The sequence below is a fragment of the Temnothorax nylanderi genome, unplaced genomic scaffold (genome assembly GCF_030848795.1).
Source record: "Temnothorax nylanderi isolate EJ_2023f unplaced genomic scaffold, tnyl_v1.0 TNYL_tig0024_pilon, whole genome shotgun sequence".
In the NCBI taxonomy this organism is placed as follows: domain Eukaryota; kingdom Metazoa; phylum Arthropoda; class Insecta; order Hymenoptera; family Formicidae; genus Temnothorax; species Temnothorax nylanderi.
Genome location: NW_027249086.1, coordinates 679747 through 703550, shown reverse-complemented (window position 1 = coordinate 703550; position 23804 = coordinate 679747). Strand labels below are relative to the sequence as shown.

Genomic DNA, 23804 nt, shown 5'->3' with positions numbered 1-23804 from the left:
AAGAAAAAGCGAACAAGGTAATTTATCTTCAAACGCATGGAAATAATGACAAAAACTTACATTTTTACAAATATGTTTATATTAACATGTGAAATACGTAACAAATGTAATGTAATGTTACAATCTTCTATCAATTGGTCTGTTAACAAAACAAAGCGTCAAAGCAAAATTCTTTAGAATATTGTAATGTGCATTTCAACTGAGGAGAGGAAAGGACATATTAACTATTTAATTATGCTACAATTTTATTTTTCTTATATAACTATAGTCATACGCACACGCACGCACACATATATATTAAACACGCAACTCGTTTTCAATAAACGTCGAGAAATTTCGAAGAATAGAAAATTAAAATACCAATTATCGACATCTGAAAATAGAATTTTCTCCCATTTATTCTTACTTTATAGAAAACTTTTCAAATACGTAGTAAGATAGTCACAAGCGGTATTAAAATCTGACAATATAGTATTTCTTATTTCTTATGTGACATCCACAAAATTTAAGTTTTATCTAGATATCTTTTCTCAGAGGGTCAATCGTTCATAATATATAAAGATTGGCTTCCGCAACAACAATTTTCATTTCATCATTGAGAAAAGAAAAGACTGCTTTATTAAATTTTATTAAGTTAGACCTTCAATTGTTCGTGCGGCTTTGCTTTCCGCGAACTTTATTTGTGGCACCTGGCTTCCTGAGAAGCACCTCCGGTATTTAACATACACCGCTCAGAATTGTCTACGTCATACGCGCGCATGAATCAAGCACATATGAATCGTACAATGTGCAGGAAATACGTTCGACGTAGATACGGATACGCAAGTCGAACGCCGTGACATGGACGATGGTCCGTTACATTAATGCGACTTTTTCGTTCGCGTATAACGTAAGAACGTAACGGTCGAGTTACCGCGGACGAGTGCACGCTGTGTATCGATTGCCTATCCTGTAGCAATGCGCGATGTGTCGCTTCCGATTCACATTTCCTATCGTGCCGTAGAGCCCAAGTATCGTTGTCACTTTATCGCTCGCCATCAGACTCTCGCACGTTTTTTTATTATTCTATCTATAATATATTTCTTATAACAAACAAATATCTTGCAATAGAAAATACTAAAAATTGTAACAGTATGGAAAATTAATTCTTTATGAAATAAAAAGGTCAGTTAAGGTAGCTGAGTCAAAGTAGCGGTTTCAAAGACGCGCGTTAGAAAGTCCGATGAAGAACACACGCCGGGAACTAAGATTAATCCTATCGATGAACACGTGGCGGGTCGAGAAAAAGCGTATCGAAGAAGGGAAAGGGTGAGAGCAAAATTCACCAGTTATAACCGTCATCTGGGGCCTAAAATATGTGTCGACGACAAGTACGATGACTGGCCTCTCGCCGTGCACTGTCCGCGAGCCGATAACGGTCTTCGATCGGCTCGTGCATGGGTCATATGTGTGTATACACACGGACATATCGGTCAAGGTAGACGCACGGACGCATAACAGCGACACATGAGTTGGCTTGTGAACGCATTTGAGCCACAAACCGGGCGCTTGTCCAAATCTGTCAGTAGGTCAGTAGAGGGGCCATCGTACTCGGTCGAGTGACCTTGACCACGAATGATCCTGCTGCCCTGGTATAATAATCTTTCCGATTTTCACTTAAAAGTTTGAGAAAAGATAGCCTGTGAGAAACACAGCACAAGTACGCCAAATGTTCTTAGTATCTAAAATCAATAGACACTTTGCACTATATCGTATCGATATAGTGTACTTAATCATATATTATTGTCACATTTAGAAAACAAGCGAAAATTATTGGACTTGAATTACTTGGACGAATTTTATACTTGACATGCTGTAATTCAATTGCTTTGGAATAAATATTTATAATTTGATAGCATCCCATTAAAAATAGTGTAACTACACTTTGACATTTTGATATTTTATATTCAGATGTAAGTCATGTATAAGTAATCCTCTAGAAAAATTGCAATTTTTTACAGCAGTCAAAATGTCTTTTATTAATAATGTCGAGTTATAAGGGATAGCCTGTCGGCTATCTTTTCTCATTTATGTAATAAATCTGCAGAGCTAACTGGCAACGAACATATCTCCGATATCATCTTCATGCAAAATTAGCAATAAATAATATGAAACGAGATATAGAAGATAGAAAGTTCTATAAATTAACATTCTAAAAAATTAAAGGAGACAGGTATTTTAAGCTCTTTCACGCATTCCAGTTTGTTTAATGCGAATTTTAAGAAAAAGCCGGATGTATCCTTAACACCGTGCCCTTTCTCAAAGCCCGCAAGCTGCAAAGGTTACAATATATCGATACGTTCCTCAAATAACGGTAAGCTATGTGAAAGTTATTTCGTGAGTGTTCTTTGCTAGAACGAGCCGAGATAAGCGTAGTGTTTGGCGACGTTCATTCAGCGCGTATCAATACACCATAATTGCCACGAGCAATTTTACAGCAGAGAAATTACGCGATTACTGAGATTACACGGATCACAATTAGATTAATCGTAATTGTACTACTTGTCAAAGTGTTATTTCGCTCGCGTGCCTCAATATCGTTGACTCGCATCTATAGCTCGTCTTCGGAAAATAACAAATTCTCGTCGATGATCGCGATACTAATCTGCCAAGTTTTCACCCGTAAGGATTGCGAAGTATCTGATAACTCGGATATCCCAACTGGTAATCGTTTCTGTGCCAATTACCGTCATCTTGTCCTGCAAAGAAAATGTCAAAATGCGTATTACAAGTTTACGATATGTTCTTAGCAAATAGGCATAAAGATCCTTATTTAGATGTGCAAATTTTGTATGGGAAAAGATTCAAGAATATTGACATCAAATATTCGTGACACGCAACATGACATTAGAGATTTTAAAGGAAATATTGAATGTAAATATGTCAAACACAAAACACTATCAGAACGTGCATTGACAGCTGTTTCAAATCTAATACTTGTCGCTGTTGGCTAACATTAAATATATTTACGCCGGCATAAATACGACATGTGTATTAGTTTGCAAAAATGTATCATCTGTTACAGTTGAACGACGCTATCTTAACTTAGCCTACATAATATATAATTATGCAAACTGCCATGTGCCAGTTACTTATGTTTAAAGAGATTTTAGAAGAAAATTTATTTCATATATTGGCATATATGATTCAACGACATAAAATTAAACGCATGACAAATTTTTATTGCAAAACAAATTTGTACCACATTTTTTAGACATAAGTATCTATAATGAATAATAAAATTATAATTTTAAAATTTCGTTATTCTTCGCATTCATTCTCTCCGTAAGATTTTATGAAAAATAATAAATATATACCTACATATTATAATTTGGTATATAACTTGCTTGTAGGTATAGCACGGTATTTTCAATCGTCAAAGAGAAAAAAATATTTCTTAAATAATCTTACCTGTTGGATAATCTGCTGCTGTGTCTGCTGCAGTGGACCACAAATGGAAAGGATGCGAATGATGTGCATGATGAGAATGTTGCACTTTGCAAATCTTTAAATGTGCCAATATTGATGGTAAAATTAATGATCCAAGTACGAGAAGCTTTTTGATAAAATGGACTCCTAAGAAAATTGGTAGTAGCAGTAGCTTTATTTTTATTACATTTAGTAATATAAGAATCGGGACGATTATAGACTTCTTCTTTTTGAAAATTCGCCAATCGCCTGTAAAGCAAATAATTTATTAATTTTCTCTTTCTCAAAAATCGCCAAATATTATTACAAATTATACGACTGTTGACATCGTTGCCGTTACAAGAAATACAAGGTAGTAAACTCTGTCATTTCGCGTTCATCGCTTTTTTCAAATATATGGAACAATATCGCAGATTGCATAGCTCTTGCAGTGATAATACTTGTTACGTGTAACGTTCACCGTTACCCGAAATAAAGGGCAATAGAAGCTACAATTTCGCTCAGACATATCAGAATTTGAATGCAGCATAATTTGAAGAATTCGAGTTCCGTTATATAGAACAGTAAGTATACCTTTTCTTTGTTATTGCTAAGAGATCAATATATCATTACAAGAACTTCAAGAATTTTTCAAGAAAAAATTATCCACTGATATCCATCAGTTTATTATATTTAACGCAAATTAACGCAAGAACATTTAACCAAAATAATAAGAAATAAAATTGTAAAAAAACAATGTAAGAGAAAACAATGTCAAATATTTTATTATTCGGCAGATCTATTACAAGATTTTACCTTCCTGTTCTTTGCTATCCTTCAGTCGCTCAAGTTCATCCTCATCCACAAACATCAGATTCGAGGAGAAGTCTCTGGTAACTGCCGAGTTGTCTACCGTATATACAATGGCACGTTTTGTCAATAAATCTTCTACGCTATCTCTAACGAAGTTCAGAGCTTCCGTTATGCCGCTTTTAAATGCTCGAGAACGTGGCAAATAGGGCAAAAAGGATTGCTTGTAAATCGATGGTATCCTTATTATTTGAAATGGCCCATAACTAAATTCCTAAATTATAATAATTTGCTTTAATAAAGTAATTAAACAATATATATAATTATCTCTTAAAAATTAGAAAATTTTAATTATAGAATTACATATTTACAGATATTATTGGTGCAATATATTTTATCAATTTTATATATAGTATTTTATTCATATCTAATTAATTCTTTAGCTTTTATTATAATTCTATTAATAAATATAAAACATTTAAATGCAAACAAACTTATATAAGTAATATATATTAAAAATTGACTATTTCAATAATTTATTATAAAGATAAAAACGCATAAATTAGTAAATTGATTTAATCTCATTCATTACAGTTAGCATTATACAATGTGAATTATTAATTCCTAATCGTTTCTAATATAATCAAATGTTACATAAGATCATAAACAGCAAACACGTACCTTTTCTCTCACTATTGTGTTTAACCACTTTACAACTTTATATTTTCCACAAGTTGTAGTATCTTTCTTTAAATTACATTCTGTTTGACATTTTTGAACAAAAAGATCCGTTGTATTATCAAAAGCTAACGAATAAGTCCGTCGAGAACAAATAATCAACAAGATAAACATCCAGCACGACATATGAGTCTCTCTTGGACACCCAATTTTGCAAAACCACTCGATAACTCCGAAGTATCCGCACTTCATGATTTAGGTTGATGATTTTAACTTTGCACTATTGATTTGGATTTTTGTTAGTTTTGATCAACCGGTTTATATTTCATTGCAAACAGTAGTGACGATCACCTGTCTCGCTTCGAATTCTTGTATAGTCATTGTTAACCGTGAAAATTGCATCGACTATACGAATCATCGAAATGCACCGCATCGAGAGAGAATTTCGAGAGAGTAATTCAGTAATTAATCAAAGGAAATCATAAGTGATGTTATAAGATACGAAGGATTATCGCATGATATTACGCACTCTTTTCACAGAATGATGCAAGATGATGCACGTTGCAGAAAGGCGAGATTAGGTGCACACGCTCACTGACAGTGGTTAGAAGGTGTTCGGACCATTTATACGGCGTGCATTTAGGTCGGTGGGGGTAACGGTCCATGGCTTAGATAATGCTGTGCAGAGATTGCTGCTGCATTCTATACGATACGACGTCTCGAGAGACACTCGAGAACTCGCTGACGGTTACTGGCTGGTCATGGAAATTCTAATGACAATGGGACAAACTCATCGCACCATAAAATTCGTGATACATTAAACGGGATATTTTTAAACTGAGGAAAGAGTGCCAGAAAGATCTTCTGATAGCTTCGCGAATATACTTTGTATGGTGGATTCATTAATATTCTTCGCTAATCATTTTCATGCTTTTTTTATATTTGCGGAAAATTAAAAAATTATTTATATAATAAATATAATTTGTATATTAAAAAAATCAAACTGCCTTAAAAACCTCAATCTAATCATTTTGTCCAATCGATTCATTAGAACCAAAAGAAGAAGAGTATCCTGAAAAGAATAAGTCCTTATTTTTTACTAAACAAGAATATAATTTTAACGGTATATCGCAGCTGCACGACTTGTAAGTTGTCAGCCTAATAGCCTACCAGACAATCAGAAAGATATTTCACGAAGGCTTCAGGCTTAGCTACAGAAACAGTGGTGGACCGCACTATATTAAACATTATATTAAACACTACATTTTCGTTCTATATTATGTGATTACCAAGCGGGAAGTTTCTATATCGAATTTGCAGAAAGGGAGCAAACGGCGGCACATGCGGCAATGACCGTGATAACAATGTCCTTCCGTTAGCCATTTTAAGATCCAGCGAAGGGTCTTCTCCGCGACATTCTGTTCCATGCGTAATTGCGACATTCCTCGCGGCCGGTGGAAACACTACATTTTCTGGTGCACCCACCCGCAACGGCCGCTCAGTTTTTTATCGTAGATAATCACAGGTAACGTTATAATTCATAAATTATCTCTTCATAAAGCGGAAATTAAGTAAAATTGGGCGTACTAATTTGTTTTTTGAGAAAATGTTATCCTGCTAGGAGAATCTGAAATCAAATCCCATACAATCCGTGTGACCTTAATATCTCGTGGATTCCTTTCTTAACAAAAAAAATATCGAAATCCCAATAATTCTTCCTGTTCTAAACTTAATTGAAAATTTAGAATTTCGCATAAACTCAGATTCAGAAATGCAATTTGAGATAATAAAACATTAATTTTAGTTTAATTTTAATTTAAAACTTCAATTTAAACATCATCAGCTGCGAAGATGTCGAGTATTAAAAAATGTGAAGAAAAATTATGTTCTCCACGTACTATAAAATCGCGATTCTAAATTATTCTAAGAACAAGGAAAAGTATAAAGAAATATGTAATGTTATAAATTGAGTGTTATATAATAGCCAGCAAAACACGGCACAGGATAACAAACAAGAAGCGGATAGAAGGCAATTGATTGACCTATTAACGCCATTGCAGCATTCAGATGGAGTCAGGATATAATGTATGTACACACGTGTTAGCGGCGCAGCCTCTTTTCCGTAACCGGTTTACACGACAGTCGTCTGCTTTACTTTGGCCTCGCATCGAACTGTTTAAAAATCCAGTGCGATTTTTAGAAACTGTTTTCCTGCCTTGATCAATATCTGATCTTCTCTGCTTGATTTGTTTTACAACATTGTTTGTTTTATAACATTCGTTCAAGCAACATTGCTATAAACGTGTAGTTGAACAAGTAGGAGTGAGTAAATAGGAATAAAAAGAAATAACTAAACATATCTATCGGTGACTTTTAAAAATCTAAATCTTTGTATTATGCTTTAATTTTGTGATTTTTATAGACGGCACTCTTAACTTAAAATTATAGAAGATATGTATTAATTTAAATTGTATTCATATATCTATTTTATATTGCTATGGCGACATACTTGCTGTCTACCATTTTCTACTAATCCAGTCAGGTCAGGTAACTAATTCACCAAAAACCGTTTAGATTATAAGTTCTGTAATTTAGATGGTGTGTTATATCGCATAGAAGAATTTACTTTAGAAAGTTGTAAACTTGAAAACGTACGCATCAAGCGTAAAAGCTGTAATTATTAATTTTATTTTTTTATTCATAATAATACATTTACTAGATATATCTATGCGATCGCTGATAATTCGACGTGAATGCGGAAGCTAACTCTTAAAACCGGAATCGCTCATCAAATTTATTTTTTGGGTCACAAAAGAAGCGCGATTCGTTATAACCCACTAAACCCGGGCGATAAGTTTTTCTTTTCACACAAAGCTGGAAGACATCAACTTACTCCACTGGCCTGGAAATTTGATCTATCGCATCTGTATAAGGAACGTCACCGAAAGATCTATTTTCGCGCACGACATACGCGGACGGGGTTGCAAGTTGCAAGGCGATTAGGCGAAAAACGGATAACAAACGTGCCATTCTTCAGGTATGTCAAGCACGTATATGCGTGCGTGCTTTCACTCACGGTTACGGGGCAATAAAAAAAGGACGCATAGCGAAGGCGCCTGTCGTTCATCGATGTCTCTACCGCGGATTATGAGGCAAGAAGAAGTCGCGCGATGGTCAAGCCGAGTGGGCGAAACGCGCGCTTGTTGGCTCGCGATATAACCTGTTTACCCCTTTGCCCGGCTGACCCAGTACGGGACATCGACAGGATATGAAGTGGTAATATCGCTGCAACCGATTACCGATCTCGATATTCCAGCTTGTTACACATTCCCAGCCGGAAAAGAGATTCTTGGGAGAGGCGCAAGAAACTGTCTACGAGATCAGTAGCCTCTTTAAGCATTACAGATATCATCAATCACAGATTTTAAGCGCTACATATATCATCAATCACTGCAGATCGAATTCTGTTAATTGAAGTCTGGTGATTGAAAATTTATCAAAGCGTACACTACGTGGAATGTGGATTCGTAGTCGTTTATTTGAGAAAAGAGATGTGAAAGAATTTATGAATACATAAGAGATCTAAGAAAATTTTCACACACAAAAAGACACATTTTTAATATCTAAATATAATTCTCCAGCAAATAATTATTTCATTAAGATTCATCCTGTTATATATCTTATTGATAAAATGCAAATAGGAATTTGCAATCCGAAATATGTTGTCAACACGATTTTATAAGATATACATAATAAGTTATATCTTTCTAAAAATGAATAATGTATTCAATTTTCTCAAATATATCTCCGTTTGCAAACAGAGTTTCTGCGGTTATAAAGTGAGTTATTTACTTTAGCGTTATCAGTAAATCACTTCGACAGCCTCGCAACTATAATAATCAAGATCTGATATCAAAAAATGAATAAAAGGTGAACACGAGCATATGAGACTTCACAGATATTAACCTTGATGCAGGTGCACGTTTACAATAATGTTACAAGCAATTTATTTTACTCTACGTTAACAGCCGCAACCAATCGTTAATATCCACCCTGGAGGCGCGAGATTTATCTTAGTGGCTTAGTTACGGTTACTTTGTGACATTTACGGTCTATTTCATGAAGATTGCACTGTTGCATAACTGATATTGTTAAATACTCATTTATATTCGAATAAAACGCGTTGTGTGTGTTGTGTGTGTGTGTGTTGTGTGTGTGTGTGTGTTGTTGTGTGTTGTGTGTTGTGTTGTGTGTGTGTTGTGTTTGTTGTGTTTCAAATATCTAGGAAACATTTTAATCGATGTGGAAAAATTGCGAAGATACTGATAAAAAATTAATTTATATCAAAACAAAATATTTGTAAATATAAAACCACTTTTACATATTTTCGCGAAAAAATTATTTTTATAAAGCAAATTATTTCGTGACAAAGAACCTCTCCATATTTTATATCAGACAGAGTAGTTATACGTTGCAAATATAACTGATATCTATTCATACTGTGTCACACATCGTTTCGAATGAATATTATTAATTCACATTCAACTCAGCAATTCACATAAGTAAAGACGTATTTGGTGTAACCTACAGTGGCTAGTTCGTGACTGGAGAAATGTCTCAAATTAACCCCGAAGAGCATCGATTAAGGTCTTTGACTGTCATCAACATTGCGAGATCATAAACCGCAAATTGTCGCACAGCAATCACGCACGTCATAAACAAAAGATGCGCATTATTTTGTCTGAGTTCCCACGATTGAATCAAAAAATGAATAACACCACATTAATATAGTTGGAAGTAAATAGGTTTATTTTCTAATATGTTATTATATATATTTCGAAAAATTAATCTCCCCAAATAAACACACTTTTTGAACACTGTTTTCTCTTTATCCTATAAATTAAATTAAATTAATTATTAATAAAATAAACTTACAATATAAATAAAATACGTTGAGAAATAATATTATATATATATAAAATCTTTATATCGTTTTTGAAATTATTTACTCTGGAAGATATATCCTCTTTAAATAAACAGACTAATTATAAAAGTTGACGCCTATATTCATCTTCCATCAAACTCTTATGAATATAGAAAGAAAGTCATCTATACTTACATTTATACTTTCGATTTACGCTTATGCTTATACGATCAATCGCCATTCCACAACTATAATCACCGATGAAATCAATTCAAAGATTAAATTAAAAGATTAGACCGCTTGACAATCAAATTCTTCAATTTGCTTCAGAACAACGTCTCGTGTGCAATATAACTTTAAAAGATATAGGATAAAGTGTCACATAATATTAAACTCGCCGAGTTTAATATCGTGTTTATTACGATTTTTGATATGGCACAAATAGCGTAAATGTTAATTTCATAATATCTGGTCAAACTGGACCTGCTTATCAATATTCGTAATAAAATAATTGGAATTGTCCGCGTTTTAGCATCTGGTATCGTAATTGCATGAAATTATTAAAATAGAAACTATGCCACTGTCATAGAAAATATCTTCAGACGCAAGACGTCAATATAAAAAGAGACATAATTGCAGTCGCTTAGAAATTCTTCCTCGTAAAGAGCGCGAAATTCATGTTCGCTGCGTGTATCGATGTTCATAGTATTTAAGATGAGGCAACTAAAACCGTAAATATAACACAGTGGAATAATTGTTGTAGTATTGTAGAAAGAGAAATAATCATCGTAATAACTTTTTTTTTCAAGTTTAAGCTATTGAATTTCTAACACGGAACATAGATACAGAGCAGTAGTACCACACCTAGTTTAATTACCAATAAAATTGCACATTCATAAAGCTATATTTGGTTGGAAAGAGAAGGATGTTACGTATTATTGTACTCTGTCTGATATTATCATTCCAAGATCATACATCATCAAATGGAGCAAACCGCTGTCAACGATCACATAGAAAATAACAATTATCCTCGACAACAGATAAAGTAATAATATGAGAAGTCAGACAGATATTGATGTCAATAATCTAAACGTGATTAGTACAAAAATAAAAGAAAATAAAAATAGAAATCGAAAGAGACAAAATAAAAATTAATCGTTCATACTAGTTTATATAAATAATTCACATTTTTCAGGTATACTATATTATAATTATTATAATGTTTTATGTTATAAATAATAATTATTTTAATATGTAGAATGCTCTTATGCCATGCCTTAATACAATTTACCGAAAGTTAAGACCAATTAAAAAGTACTATGCTACAAAATTTTAACAGTATTGTGACTTTGATTACACAGATATCTGTATACAATGTGTTGAAAATATTCTTATCAGTAGTATTTCAATGCAACGTTGAATCTTCAATAGACACGTACACGTAGGAAAATCTGTTACGTTTCGCATGAGATGAGATACTTATCGGAAGGTTGAGAATAGCGTGACGTGCATGCGTCTACAAATAAATACATCTTGACAATACAGTGACTATATGTACTTCTGCAATCTTCCACAATCTTCCATTCTATATATTTCTTTCACCCATTCTTTCATATTTCCGTTCCCTCTTCGCACCTTTCATTTTCAGTCCCGGTTCCATACTCAAACATGTAAGTAGGCTAGTAGTACATTTCTGTTATTATCATCCTGGTATTAAACGTGACACAAAGAGAAAATAAGCATTAGCGGAATAGTTGTATCTGAAGACAATTTACTCGGTGCTAACTAAACGTTTTGCAAATTATCACCCGGTCAGTTATTGCATTAATACATCAATATTATTTCTTTCAGCAAGTATTTTCCTGGGTTTCTTGTTAATGGCGCAAGAATAAATTCTGCTCTAACACACACCACTATAGAATATAATAAATTAAGCATGTAGGGTAATTTTATGACAAATTGATTATTTATTCTCTCAGATACGTTGGCACACAACCATCTAATCAGGGATGTATATTTTCTTAATATTTATGCTCCTCATAAAATATTGGTGCACAGTGGTTTTGCATTCTATTCCACAGTGAGAGAAGAGGCATGTGGCATACATACATCGGATTAATTAGAGCCCTGCAGACATTAAATTATATTTTGTTATGAGGAAATATAGTAGATTCGTCTTCTAGTCTGGAATGCGGTTAGGCACGATTAGATGACATGCTTTGATACGTGTATTTCACACATGGACACCTCAATTAAAATTAATCATGAAAATTACATAAAAATTGTTCTGGTTTGCATTAACAATATCGATAATTTAAATATGAATTGTAAAACTTATATATGTATTTTTTATTTCAAATATAAAACGCGTTGATTTTGTGAGAAGTTTTTTTGGCATTTCGGCCATTGAAATTGCGATTTGATTGCGGTCACCGCATTTAATTAGCGCTGATAGGATTATATGGTTCAGCGGCACAGTCTATTTCGCAAAAATCGATTCACTAAAAAATAAAACATCGCACGCAATCACGTCTGACCTATTTTTTTTTTACAGAAATTAGTTATTTTTTAATTATGAGATGATGCTAATAAAGTATCAACGTTAAAAACTGTTACTGCATTGTACATTGTACCAAAAATTTCAACAAAAAACATCCCAGTTTAATCAATACATATAGCATGCCTGACTAAAATTTATTGGCTCACAATTGTTGTGCCACAGTTGCGTGCAGATAGTTCCGGGATATTCTAAATTAAAACAAACAGAAATCGATAAACATATCAAATAATTAAACTAAAGACAGAAGGATAATAAACCTAAATTGCGCCATTAAAATTATATCAAGTCATATAATACTTAATAAGTGGTTTAGAAAGCTCGGTGAATGATCGCGTATTCGCTGAAACGTATAGCGTCAAATATATGCCAAACAAATAATAATATAAAGTCATATATAATTTAACGTTTGACCTCAGCGATTGACACAGTACTCTCGCTAATAACTGAAGAAACGTAGCTCTATCGTATCAATACCAGATTTGTATAATAATAGTTGGATATAATTCTATATAATTTAAAAGATTACAACACATTGTACATTTGATCTTTCTATGCTTTATTCATTTTATTGTTAATCAGACTCGACATAGATTCTTCCTTCTTGTTTTTCAATGCAAAATATTGGTTTCTAGATTGGTGTCAGATATTTAAATAGTAGTGTTTAATTCTCGAATAACTACACTGAAAAAAAAATGTTCTGAATTTTAGTAAATATTAGTTTGCATACAACTGTGACTCTATTTACTAAAATGAAGAAAATTTTCCTTTTTATTAGTATATGTGTATTCACTGAGAAAAAAATATACTAATAAAAAGGAAAATTTTCTTTATTTTAATAAATGGAGTCACAGTTGTATGTATAAACTAATATTAACTAAAATCCAGAACATTTTTTCTCAGTGTATAATAGAAATATTTATTACTGGTCCATAATATTCATTTATTATGAAAAGAGAATGCAAGTAAAATAGAATATCATATTAACATTATATATAGATTTTTACATACGAACATATCTTTTTAAAAACTCTGAAAATTTTAAAACGTAAATAGAAAGAAAAGCAAATTTGTTTTGAGCTCTCATTTATAATGTGTTATTTGTCAAGTTATTGATATAAGTTTCATTTAGATTAGATGTGTGTGTGTGTGTGTGTGTGTCATCAATCTTATATAATTATTATATAATTAGAACACTATCTTTTATAATCATTAAAAGATTATGCGCCAGCCTCTGATATAAAATGCTTATAAAATATACTCATAAAAAAAGAAAAATTATCCTTATTAAACGAATTATTATATACTATTATTATTGTTATTATTATTATGCTACGCACTTATAAAACGTTATGAAGTTGATTTTATTAATCATTTATATGTTATATGACCGATTAAATTAGAAGAAAGGAACGTTAATATAGTCTTATAACGTACAAAATATTCATATATTTAATAAAAACATGATCCTATTATTGTAAAAAAATGCCCAGCAGTAAAAAGTTTCTTTATTATCACAACCATACGAATTAGTAAGGTCACTTAGCGATATTATCACCTTGAAAGTGAGTCTTCTGTCCCAGAAAACTCATTTGGCAATCAAATGCGCAATTTAAAAATTTAAGCATCGAATAGAAAATTTAATCACACCATAACAATGCTCATTCATCTGTGCGATACCCACTTGATAAAATAAAAATGTTATAATCTTGTAATAATATTTATAAAAAATATCGATGGATGTATGCGCATGTATGTATTAAAATTATAAGTTCATATAAATAAATTCTATCCAAAATGTAGAAATTATATTTTCATTATAAAAAAGTTAACATTTTATTATATATAGATGCTTGCCAACTTATAAGCGTTATATTTGTAAATCAGAAATATTAGACATACATTATTTTGCTTGCATTCTCTTTTCATAATCAATGAATATTATGGACCAGTAATAAATATTTCTATTATAACTATTCGAGAATTGGCAATTACGGTTAAATAATAAGATACTAAGTCGTGAACTTGACCTATGTAAATATCGCCTACTAATTAACTAATATTAATATCTTCAGTTATTATTGATAAATTTTTACCATTTTACACGAAGAATCTTTCTATGTGCCACCATCTCGTGGTAAATCCGCCAAACACAGATACTGCTGGACGGTTTGTGCGCACGCACCAAGCCTTATCGATGAGAGTCGGCAAAGGCAAAGCCACCAACGATATAGTTGATGGATCGAAAAAGGGAAGGGGAGAGGAGGACGAAACGGCGCCGTGCGTGTGGAAGCGGAGCGTGGTAGAGAGAGAGAGAGGAGAATCAGTGGCTGGACTCTGGAGCGAGTCAGTCGGCCGGGAGCTGGGTGATCAGCCTGTCTTGTGAACGGTCGTGAGCTACATCACGTATGCCGTTTCTCTAAAGGCTGACAGACTCCCAGCAGGTGTGTAGGTGCAACGAAAAGGCGACGACGATTCGCTGACACGTCGTCGTGACGGTGAAGTGGGGAAGAGCAGGTGAACGTGGTGGAGAAGAGAAGGTACAGGACTGAAGGTCGTTAGAAGGGACATCCCAAGAAATGTCGGGAAGAAAGGAAATCGGAGCACAAGATAGCACGCCGAAAGAGATTGACATTGATAAACCATACTGGGATCAGAGCACTTACCGAGGAAGGGCATTGCACTTCCTGACAGTAACGAATCCGCTCAATGTCTTCGCCACGAGTCAGCAACTTGAGCACGCGCGTGATGTCGTCACGAAATACAGGTAGTCGTCGCTATAATTAGTATTTCTTTTCCTTTCGCTCAGTTGGAATACGTAATCAACACGGTGACGTTATATATCATACATAAAGAGTGTATGTGTTAACATTATATGTATATAAATGTTACCACATTCTGTTACACATTCGTTTACGTCTTGAGTTGGAGTAATTTTCAATTACTGCTGATTTACTTATCACATTCACGCGTTAACTTTATCGAAGAAAAGATTGCAACAAACAATTCTGTCTAACACACGCCGTAATATCTTCATTATATATTTTTTACGTTTTCTAAATCCTTATCTCTTCTAAATTATCTTTTCTACTTTTATGTTAATGTGACCTGTGTATTTTTTTTTATTTATATGTATAAGTATGAAATAATAATCCGTATACAATTATACAATTTTGATGTCGTCGCAGACAGGGCGAGGCCTTGGAAAAACAAGGAATCACTGAATACGAATTATGGAGATGCAAATATCTATACGACAGTGCCTACCACCCTGATACCGGCGAGAAAATGCTGCTAATAGGGCGTATGAGCGCGCAAGTTCCCATGAACATGATGATAACCGGCTGTATGATGACATTTTACAAGTACGTAATTGAAATTGTTGACACACAAAAACTTAACGATAACGTAACGATGAGAACACTCACAAATACTATGACTTTCAACGCTTTATAAGATATCTTAAATATTATTAGAGTCTTTCAGTAGAATATTTCGATAATTGGCTTTTACATTTTTCGAAACGGGGTCAAAATTTTGAACAAAAGTAAATAAAAAAAGATTATTTCTCAATTATTTCTCAATTATCACGATTATCTCCTCGATTATCTCTCAATCTCGAGTAAACGTTTAGAATAATTGAAACGTTGCAAAAAACCAGTTTAGAAAATTGATGACATTTAAGAAGTCGTTAAAAAGATTGCTGATTATTGTCTCCGTAATAGTTGTTAGAAGTCCGCGATTATATCGCGATGCATTATTTATAAATCTATTAGATCAACGCCGGCTGTAATTTTCTGGCAATGGGTCAATCAGTCGTTCAACGCCATAGTGAATTACACGAACCGTAGCGGTTCGAGTCCGATTCCAACGGAAACGTTAGCGCAGAGTTACATCGGCGCTACAGGAGGCGCCGTGATAACGGCGCTGACCCTGAACCGTCTCGCTCAACGTGGACCACCACTGGCAGGCCGATTAGTGCCATTGGCGGCAGTTGCCGCAGCTAATTGTGTCAACATCCCTCTCATGAGGGTCACTGAACTTCAAAATGGTATTGAATTACAAACCGAGGACGGCACGAAAGTCGGGCACAGTAAACGGGCGGCTAAACAGGCGATCGCGACTGTAACGTTATCGCGAATACTTATGGCCTCTCCGAGCATGGGTAAGTTTCATTACACTTATTTCATTAATCAAGTCTCTTAATGAATTTGACACTGAGAGTCGATTACGCTAACTTTAATCAAATAAAGTCTTGTTATAGTCATATCACTATATGCGGCATACTATTCATAAGAAAAAGTTATATAAATAACTATATTATTATTATATTAACTAATTAAATAATTCTAAATTTGTTCTAAATAAATTTCATCTCTTTTAAAACAATCAATTAAGCTCGGTGTAAACATCATTTATGAAGATATATATTTAAAAATGGTTTTATTTTATTTTATTTCATTGTTGCAGTATTGGCGCCGATAGTAATGAATTACCTAGATCGAAGGCAGCTATTGCGTAATGCGAAATGGGCTGCTGGACCAATTCAAGTTTTAATTTGCGGAGTGTGTCTCACTTTCGCAACGCCGCTTTGCTGCGCACTTTTCGCCCAACGCGTTCCTATCTCGATAAATCAACTGGAACCCGACATACGAGAGCAAGTACGATCACACGATACCGGTCTGGAAACTGTCTACTACAATAAGGGCCTTTAAACGATAGAGCAGACTATTGTGCGGCATATTTTTACCCGCATATTTTTACCGATCCGAGAACATGGCCTACTCTTGAAACTCAGGTATACACGAGACATTTCCAAACACAATACTCGAAAGCACATATTATTATCGCGGACTTCCAACGATTGCGTAAGCGATTCGTTCTAGTTGGTACTTAGCGCAGACAGACGAGACACGGTAATTTTACAAATCCATTGCCTTGACATCAAAATAAAAAAATAACTTACCGGCCGATGCGCAACAGCGGAGTTATAAGTTGTAACCCTGCGTTGATCTGTAACATAGAAATATTTTTACATTAAAGCAGGGTTAGATATCCAAGATAATCGACGCTTGAAATAAATAATGATATCGCGCCCGTTAAACCTTTAAAACATTATTTTAAGAGATATATCATAAAAACCTTATGCAAGAAGCAATCGCGGCCGCCGGCGCCGCGGCAGTAAGCAGTTGCATACTTCCACATTAACTAATTCGCATAATTAATCCGCGAAAATCCGCGAATCGTGCAAGTAATATTACGACCGTGCCAATAAGAGAGACGCGACGTAATATGCGGAGATCGAAGATCGAACTCCGAAATTGCGAAATTGCGCCGGAGTTAAACCTCGAACGAATAACGAGTATCACGTAATATAATCAAGTCGCGTTTGAGAAACGGAATCCGCCGTACAGGACTGACAGGATAGCAAAATAATAAACAAATAATTACTCACCCCACGGTTGCTCCGCTGTCGCCCGATGCCTCCCAGGCCCCCTCCTCCTCTCCTCGGTCCTCCTTCGTTGTCGCATGTCGCATCTCCGTCGGCGCGCACTCACTCACTCACGACGTTCACGATTTTCACGAAAATCGACGATATCGTCGCTCATGATCGCGCGATACTTTTGACACTTTCGACACTACCGGTATTAATCTCGCGACGCGGCGCGTACTTAGTTACACGGCGACGGAAGAATTACGAACGAAGCTACACAATAATATACGATTCACTTGACACTCGTGACGCTTCACGTCTCGCAGCCCACACAGGTAGACACGGCGGAGAGAATTTCGTTAATCGCGCGGCCAACTTCAACTCGCCAGCAGCAACTGTCGCGAGGACGTTACACTTGTCGCTTGTAAAGCGATTTTAGTTAACCGCAATTAAATCATCGATTTATGAATGTCTATCCTCCACGATATCCAAATATCACACGAGGTTAAACGACGCGACGTTAAGAGACACTGTGATTAAACACGTCGCGGAGTTACTCGATTTAGATTTTAAGGGCCACTCGTATCCTTTATCTGTGTTCCGAAAACGACGACGACGGCAACTTCATTCTGAAGCCGTGCGACACGACCCGAGACGCGAGAGGCGAGTCAAGTCGACGGTTGAGAAAAGCGAAACCGATTATTCGAAAGAATGTAATTGAATGCGATATACCTCGGTATCCGTATAAACTCCGCGAAGCACCTGTATTAAATGTACATTCGATATATCACAGTTTTTCGCAATCTAAACAATCAGACCCGGCGATTCGTGTATTTACTCCGCGATGTGATACGAGAGCGGGAGCGCGGGAGCAACGACGTCACAACGGGCCACGGGCGCCGCGGTAACATGAGTAGTGGGGATAGAGTGGGGATAGGGTGATTACACACGATGCGCGTTCGGGGTGTGCGTAGTCAGCCTATCCCGCTCTATCCCTACTGCTCCATGTTACCGCGGCCCGTTTCGACGTCGTTGCTCTCGGATCGCATCGCGGAATAAGTAATATACGAATCGTCAGGGCGGATTGTTCAGATTACAAAAAACCGTGATATATCGAATGCTCATTTAGGCCGGTTCTACGATCAGTCGTATGTCGGAGTCGATCAATGTCGGAACGTAACCGATGGTCCAATGAGGAAAATTCGTTTTCTATAAAGAAATCCTCTCATTGGACAATTGAACCATCGGCTGCGTTCCGACATACGACTAATTGTAGAACCAGCCTTAATATATATGCTTCGCGGAATTTATACGGATACCGACTACCGAGGTATATCGCATTCGATGACTTTCGATTATATTTCTTCGGGTGATCGCGGTCTCGCTTCTCTCAACCGTCAACTTGACTCGCCTCTCGCGTCGCGTCTCTCGCGCGGCTTCAGAGTGAACTCAGAATAAAATTTTCGGAACACAGGTACGAGTGGACCCTAATGGCCTCGGCAGATCAGCGCGCAGCGCGATTACGTCTACGCGCGCGACAAAATCGCGCTGGTCTGCCGACTGCCGAGGCCATAAATCGAGCAACTCCCCGACGTGTTTAATCACAGTCTCTGTTAACGTCGCGTCGTTTGATACACCTCGCGTGTGATATTTGGATATCGTGGAGGATAGACATCGTGTTCATAAATCGTTGATTTAATTGCGGTTAACCAAAATCGCTTCACAAGCAGCAAGCGTACTAAGCGTAGCGTCCTCGCGACAGTTACGCCTGACGAGTTGAAGTTGGCCGCGCGACTTACGAAATTCTCTCCGCCATGTTATTAGCGTCTACCTGCGGGCTGTGGGACGTGAAGCGTCACGGGCGTCAAGCGGATCGCATTATCATATAGCTCCGTTCGTAATTCTTCCGTCGCCGTGTAACTAAGTACGCGCCGCGTCGCGAGATTAATACCGGGAGTGCCGTGCAAAGTGTCGAAAGTGTCGCGCGATCATGAGCGACGATATCGTCGATTTTCGTGAAAATCGTGAACGTCGTGAGTGAGTGAGTGAGTGAGTGCGCGCCGACGGGAATGTGACAACGAAGGAGGACCGTGGAGAGGAGGAGGGGGCCTGGGAGGCATCGGGCGACAGCGGAGCAACCGTGGGGTGAGTAATTATTTGTTTATTATTTTGCTATCCTGTCAGTCCTGTACGGCGGATTCAGTTTCTCAAACGCGACTCGATTCACCTATTACGTGATACTCATTTATAAGCTGGCGCTAGACTATGCGCGATTCATGGTTCGCGATTCGCGATTCGCCAGCGGAGCGGTTTTTTGACGAAATCAAAGAGATGAAATTCATCTCATTCGAGTCTAGCGCCACCAGCTTTTACTCGTTCAAGGTTGCAACTCCGGTGCAATTTCGCAATTTCGGAGTTCGATCTCCGATCTCCGGCATATGCGAGAAGAGATATTACGTCGCGAACGTCGCGTCTCTCTCTTATTCGCACGGTCGTAATATTACTTGTACGATTCGCGGATTTTCGCGGATTAATTACTCGCGGAACGAATTAATGCGGAAGTACGTAGCCGCCTGCGGCGCCGGCGGCCGCGATTGTTTCTTGCATTAGCATTTTAAAGATATCTATTAAAATAATGTTTTACAAATTTAACGGGCGCGATATAATTATTTATTTCAAGCGTTGATTATCTTGGATATCTAACCCTGCTTTAATGTAAAAATATTTCTATGTTATAGATTATAGATCAACGCAGGGTCACAATTTATAACTCCGCTGTTGCGCATCGGCCGGTAAGTCGAAACGGATTTATAAAATTACATTACAAAACGTAAATATAGTATAAGAGAAATGAGATATAAAAGAATCACGAACAGTCTAACAATTATTAGACATTATATTAAAATTTTTATTTAAAATGATTAATGTAGCGGTAAAATGTTCTATATTTCTTAATCTCATGAAATATCTTTATTGAATATTATTTTCTACAGTTATTACAAAAAAACATTAAAGATAATATAAAAGTATATTAAATGAATTAATATATTATAATATATTAGTATGTTTCCATAAATAATCGACGTTCATGGTTGTGAGATGGAGATTTACAAAAACTATCGCGTATCAGGGTGTCTATATTCAAATCTTGAAAAAAAGTTTACTAAAAATTCCCTGATTTTCCTCGTATTTTCGTTCAAATCTTCATATGAAATGTTTTAAATTCCGGTGAAATATCCTAATCTTTTCAGACAAAAACAAATTACTGAGAATTTTTTAAAATTTATTAGGTTTTTCCAGATAGTAGACAATAGACACCCTGCTTACGAAACGAGTCTCTTATTATTAATTATATACGTCCAAACAAATACATACATATCTCTTCTTCTTCGGCCTGCGTACGTATGACAAACATCTTAAAAAACTTAAGAGATCTCTAAATGTTCTTTCTTGTCAAGTGAGAAAGGGTAACGAAGACAATAAAACACTTCAAAGTTGAATGTTTGAAACGAGCGTTTATTATAAACCTTAACTGCATATATCTACAACCGCAATTGATCCGTGAGATAGCTTAAGCATTGTGGTAACTATTCAAAACAAGAACATTGGGAGGTGCCGATTTTTCATCGCCAACACGTTGTACGCGAGGAGGCGGTTTGATTTTACGGCCGAATCTACCAGTTTTGCGTTGCCAGAGACCGCTCCTCGGTCGATTTCCCAATTCCCGATTTTTTCCCGCGCTACCAATTGGCGTGGAATCGTGTTCGATATTTGATAGTCGGCCAACCGTAGCCATGCACGTCTCGTGCAAGCTAAAAAGTTTCTTACTGGGCATTTGTATTACCACGCGATCGCCGTCTCGCTTTACAATTGTTCCGACGGTACCGGCACCGTGGATGAGGAACCCACCCAATCCGGGATATTTCTCTACACAATGAACAGGGGTTCCCGTGGGTAAAGCACCGAGAGGATAGGCGTCTCCCTCCGAGGGTCTCACAGGATTACGCGGTATTCCCTGATGGGTACGTATTATATCGCCCGGCTTCATGTTCTCCGTAGCTAAAATGTACTTGAGTTCCCGACCTGTACCGACTAACGCGACAAAAGACGTTCTACAACCGTCTTTAAAGACCTCTAGGACTTTCTCTTCCTTTGGCGGCTCATTAAGGTCCTTCGGTCCATCCCTGATCCACTTGATCCAATGAAACTTGTGCTTTATGCCACCCCCGATACCCTTGGCTACTAGTCTACCTGTTTTAGTAACACAAAAGCGATTTATTTTCCTAGCGGTTACATCTAACTTCGAATAAGATGCTTCAGCACAAAATATTCATAAGTCACATATTTTTGAAGGAAATATTTATCTCGATTAAAGGTATCGATATTAGATGAAAATTGAATTAACTTTAATTCAAAAATTGTCTTTTCTAACGTTGCGATTATCTATCATACGAATGACTATTTTATTTATAAATCTTATAAAACAAATTATATCTATACGATACGTAATACTATACGATATAAAAATTATATCGTATAAATATGTGTACATATCGATATGCCCGTAATAGAAAAAAAACCTTCCTCAACGAAATAAATTGTGCTTGTGCCTAATCTAAGTCGATACGTTAGTTATCTGCATTATCTTCCAGTAGTTTTCTACTTTATATCAGCACTCAGCACTATCAGCAGAGGTCACTTGCTTTTAATGAGTAACGATCTATACACGGCAAGTTGCCGTCGGCAACGCACATGTACAGCGTTCGGTTGAATAAGTTTCATTCTTATTAATTTGTAAAGAAAACTACTAGTAAAAGTAAGATACTACGTATGTACAATCTAAAAAGAAAGATAACACTGGAATAACGATTTTATCTCACGTACCTGTGACAGGATCTCTGCCTGCTAGATTCGTAACTTCTAAAGGCTCCACCGTGTACTCGTCCTTGTAATGGACGATTCTTCGGAAGGCTATGCCGGTGCCCGGTTCCGGTAGCTTCACGAGTTTCCATTTGTACCTTCTTGGCACCTGGGACAACACCGAGACCGTTAAACCGACGAAATTAGATATTTGTTGACCGAAAACGCGACGTGTCAATGCCACGGCAGACATCTTGGATCAGATTGAACCATATATGTTATGTATACATTCGGTATTTCAGCTAGTGGTGCCATCTTCAAATTCAGCTCTCGTCGTAGCTCCAACAGATCTCGCATCTCGCCTCACCGTCGGAAAGTAAAGTAGATATTAGCTGTTGTTTAATATCAAGCGTATAGATGTAAGCTTCAAGAATGATCAAGAGAGTTCACCGCTGGTTTAAAGTTTATTTTCGTAATGCACGATGTAATATAATCTTTTAAAATTTTTATGATACAATTTTTGGAAAAAGATTATTATAAGTAGTATTTTATATTTTCGTATACATATACTGATATACGCGTATTTCATATTCATGCTAAACCGAATGTGGCAACACTGCATTTTTGAGAGAAAGAACAGATATTAATTATATAAATAAGCAACCGATTTGAAAAAGAAATTCTATTTTTTTATTTATCATGACTTGAAAAATTAATATATTTTCAAAAATATTTATAAAACTAAAGAGACAACTCTATCCATATTTTTTACAAAAATTTACTACACAGACTTTTATTATTAAATAAATTTAGTAATTCTTACACACAATACGCAATTTAATCTTATCAAAATTTTTGTCGCACCGTCGAAATCGACGCAAAACCGCATGATCAAAAAAGCGTGTCTAACTGCGACGATAATAACGTGGCTGAAGTTTAAGCGGGGAACACAGACTTTTGCATAACGCATAATACGTAAGCATAAGAAAACTGATTGGTCTATTTCCTTATGCACATGTGTATGGACCAATCAATTTTCTTATGCTTACGTATTATGCGTTGTGCAGAAGTATGTGCTCCTCGCTTTAGTCGCG

General features: G+C 35.9%; 3 protein-coding genes across 4 annotated transcripts; 1 reads left to right on the top strand and 2 right to left on the bottom strand.

Annotated features, from left to right (window-relative positions):
- Positions 1 to 56: 56 nt before the first annotated feature.
- On the bottom strand, positions 57 to 12547 carry LOC139769730 (uncharacterized). Its single transcript, XM_071701037.1, has 4 exons — positions 4939 to 12547; positions 4264 to 4531; positions 3451 to 3717; positions 57 to 2738 (listed from the first exon to the last, which is right to left on the bottom strand). Exons 1-4 carry the CDS (start codon positions 5185 to 5187, stop codon positions 2656 to 2658), a joined length of 867 nt encoding a protein of 288 aa, XP_071557138.1. The 5' UTR covers positions 5188 to 12547; the 3' UTR covers positions 57 to 2655.
- Positions 12548 to 14630: 2083 nt separating this feature from the next.
- On the top strand, positions 14631 to 21350 carry Sfxn1-3 (Sideroflexin-1-3). 2 transcript variants are annotated; one of them, XM_071701030.1, is made up of 5 exons: positions 14631 to 15183; positions 15605 to 15781; positions 16193 to 16581; positions 16887 to 17214; positions 20589 to 21350. In XM_071701030.1, exons 1-4 carry the CDS (start codon positions 14996 to 14998, stop codon positions 17129 to 17131), a joined length of 999 nt encoding a protein of 332 aa, XP_071557131.1. In that variant the 5' UTR covers positions 14631 to 14995; the 3' UTR covers positions 17132 to 17214; positions 20589 to 21350. The 2 variants fall into 2 exon arrangements, with proteins under 2 accessions (XP_071557131.1, XP_071557130.1); XM_071701029.1 differs by having other exon boundaries at positions 14996 to 15183; positions 16887 to 19995.
- Positions 21346 to 22965, bottom strand: Mrpl2 (mitochondrial ribosomal protein L2). The gene is made up of 2 exons (XM_071701031.1): positions 22735 to 22965; positions 21346 to 22101 (listed from the first exon to the last, which is right to left on the bottom strand). The coding sequence occupies exons 1-2, from the start codon at positions 22961 to 22963 to the stop codon at positions 21422 to 21424; spliced, it is 909 nt and encodes a 302-aa protein (XP_071557132.1). The 5' UTR covers positions 22964 to 22965; the 3' UTR covers positions 21346 to 21421.
- Between the last annotated feature and the right edge of the window lie 839 nt (positions 22966 to 23804).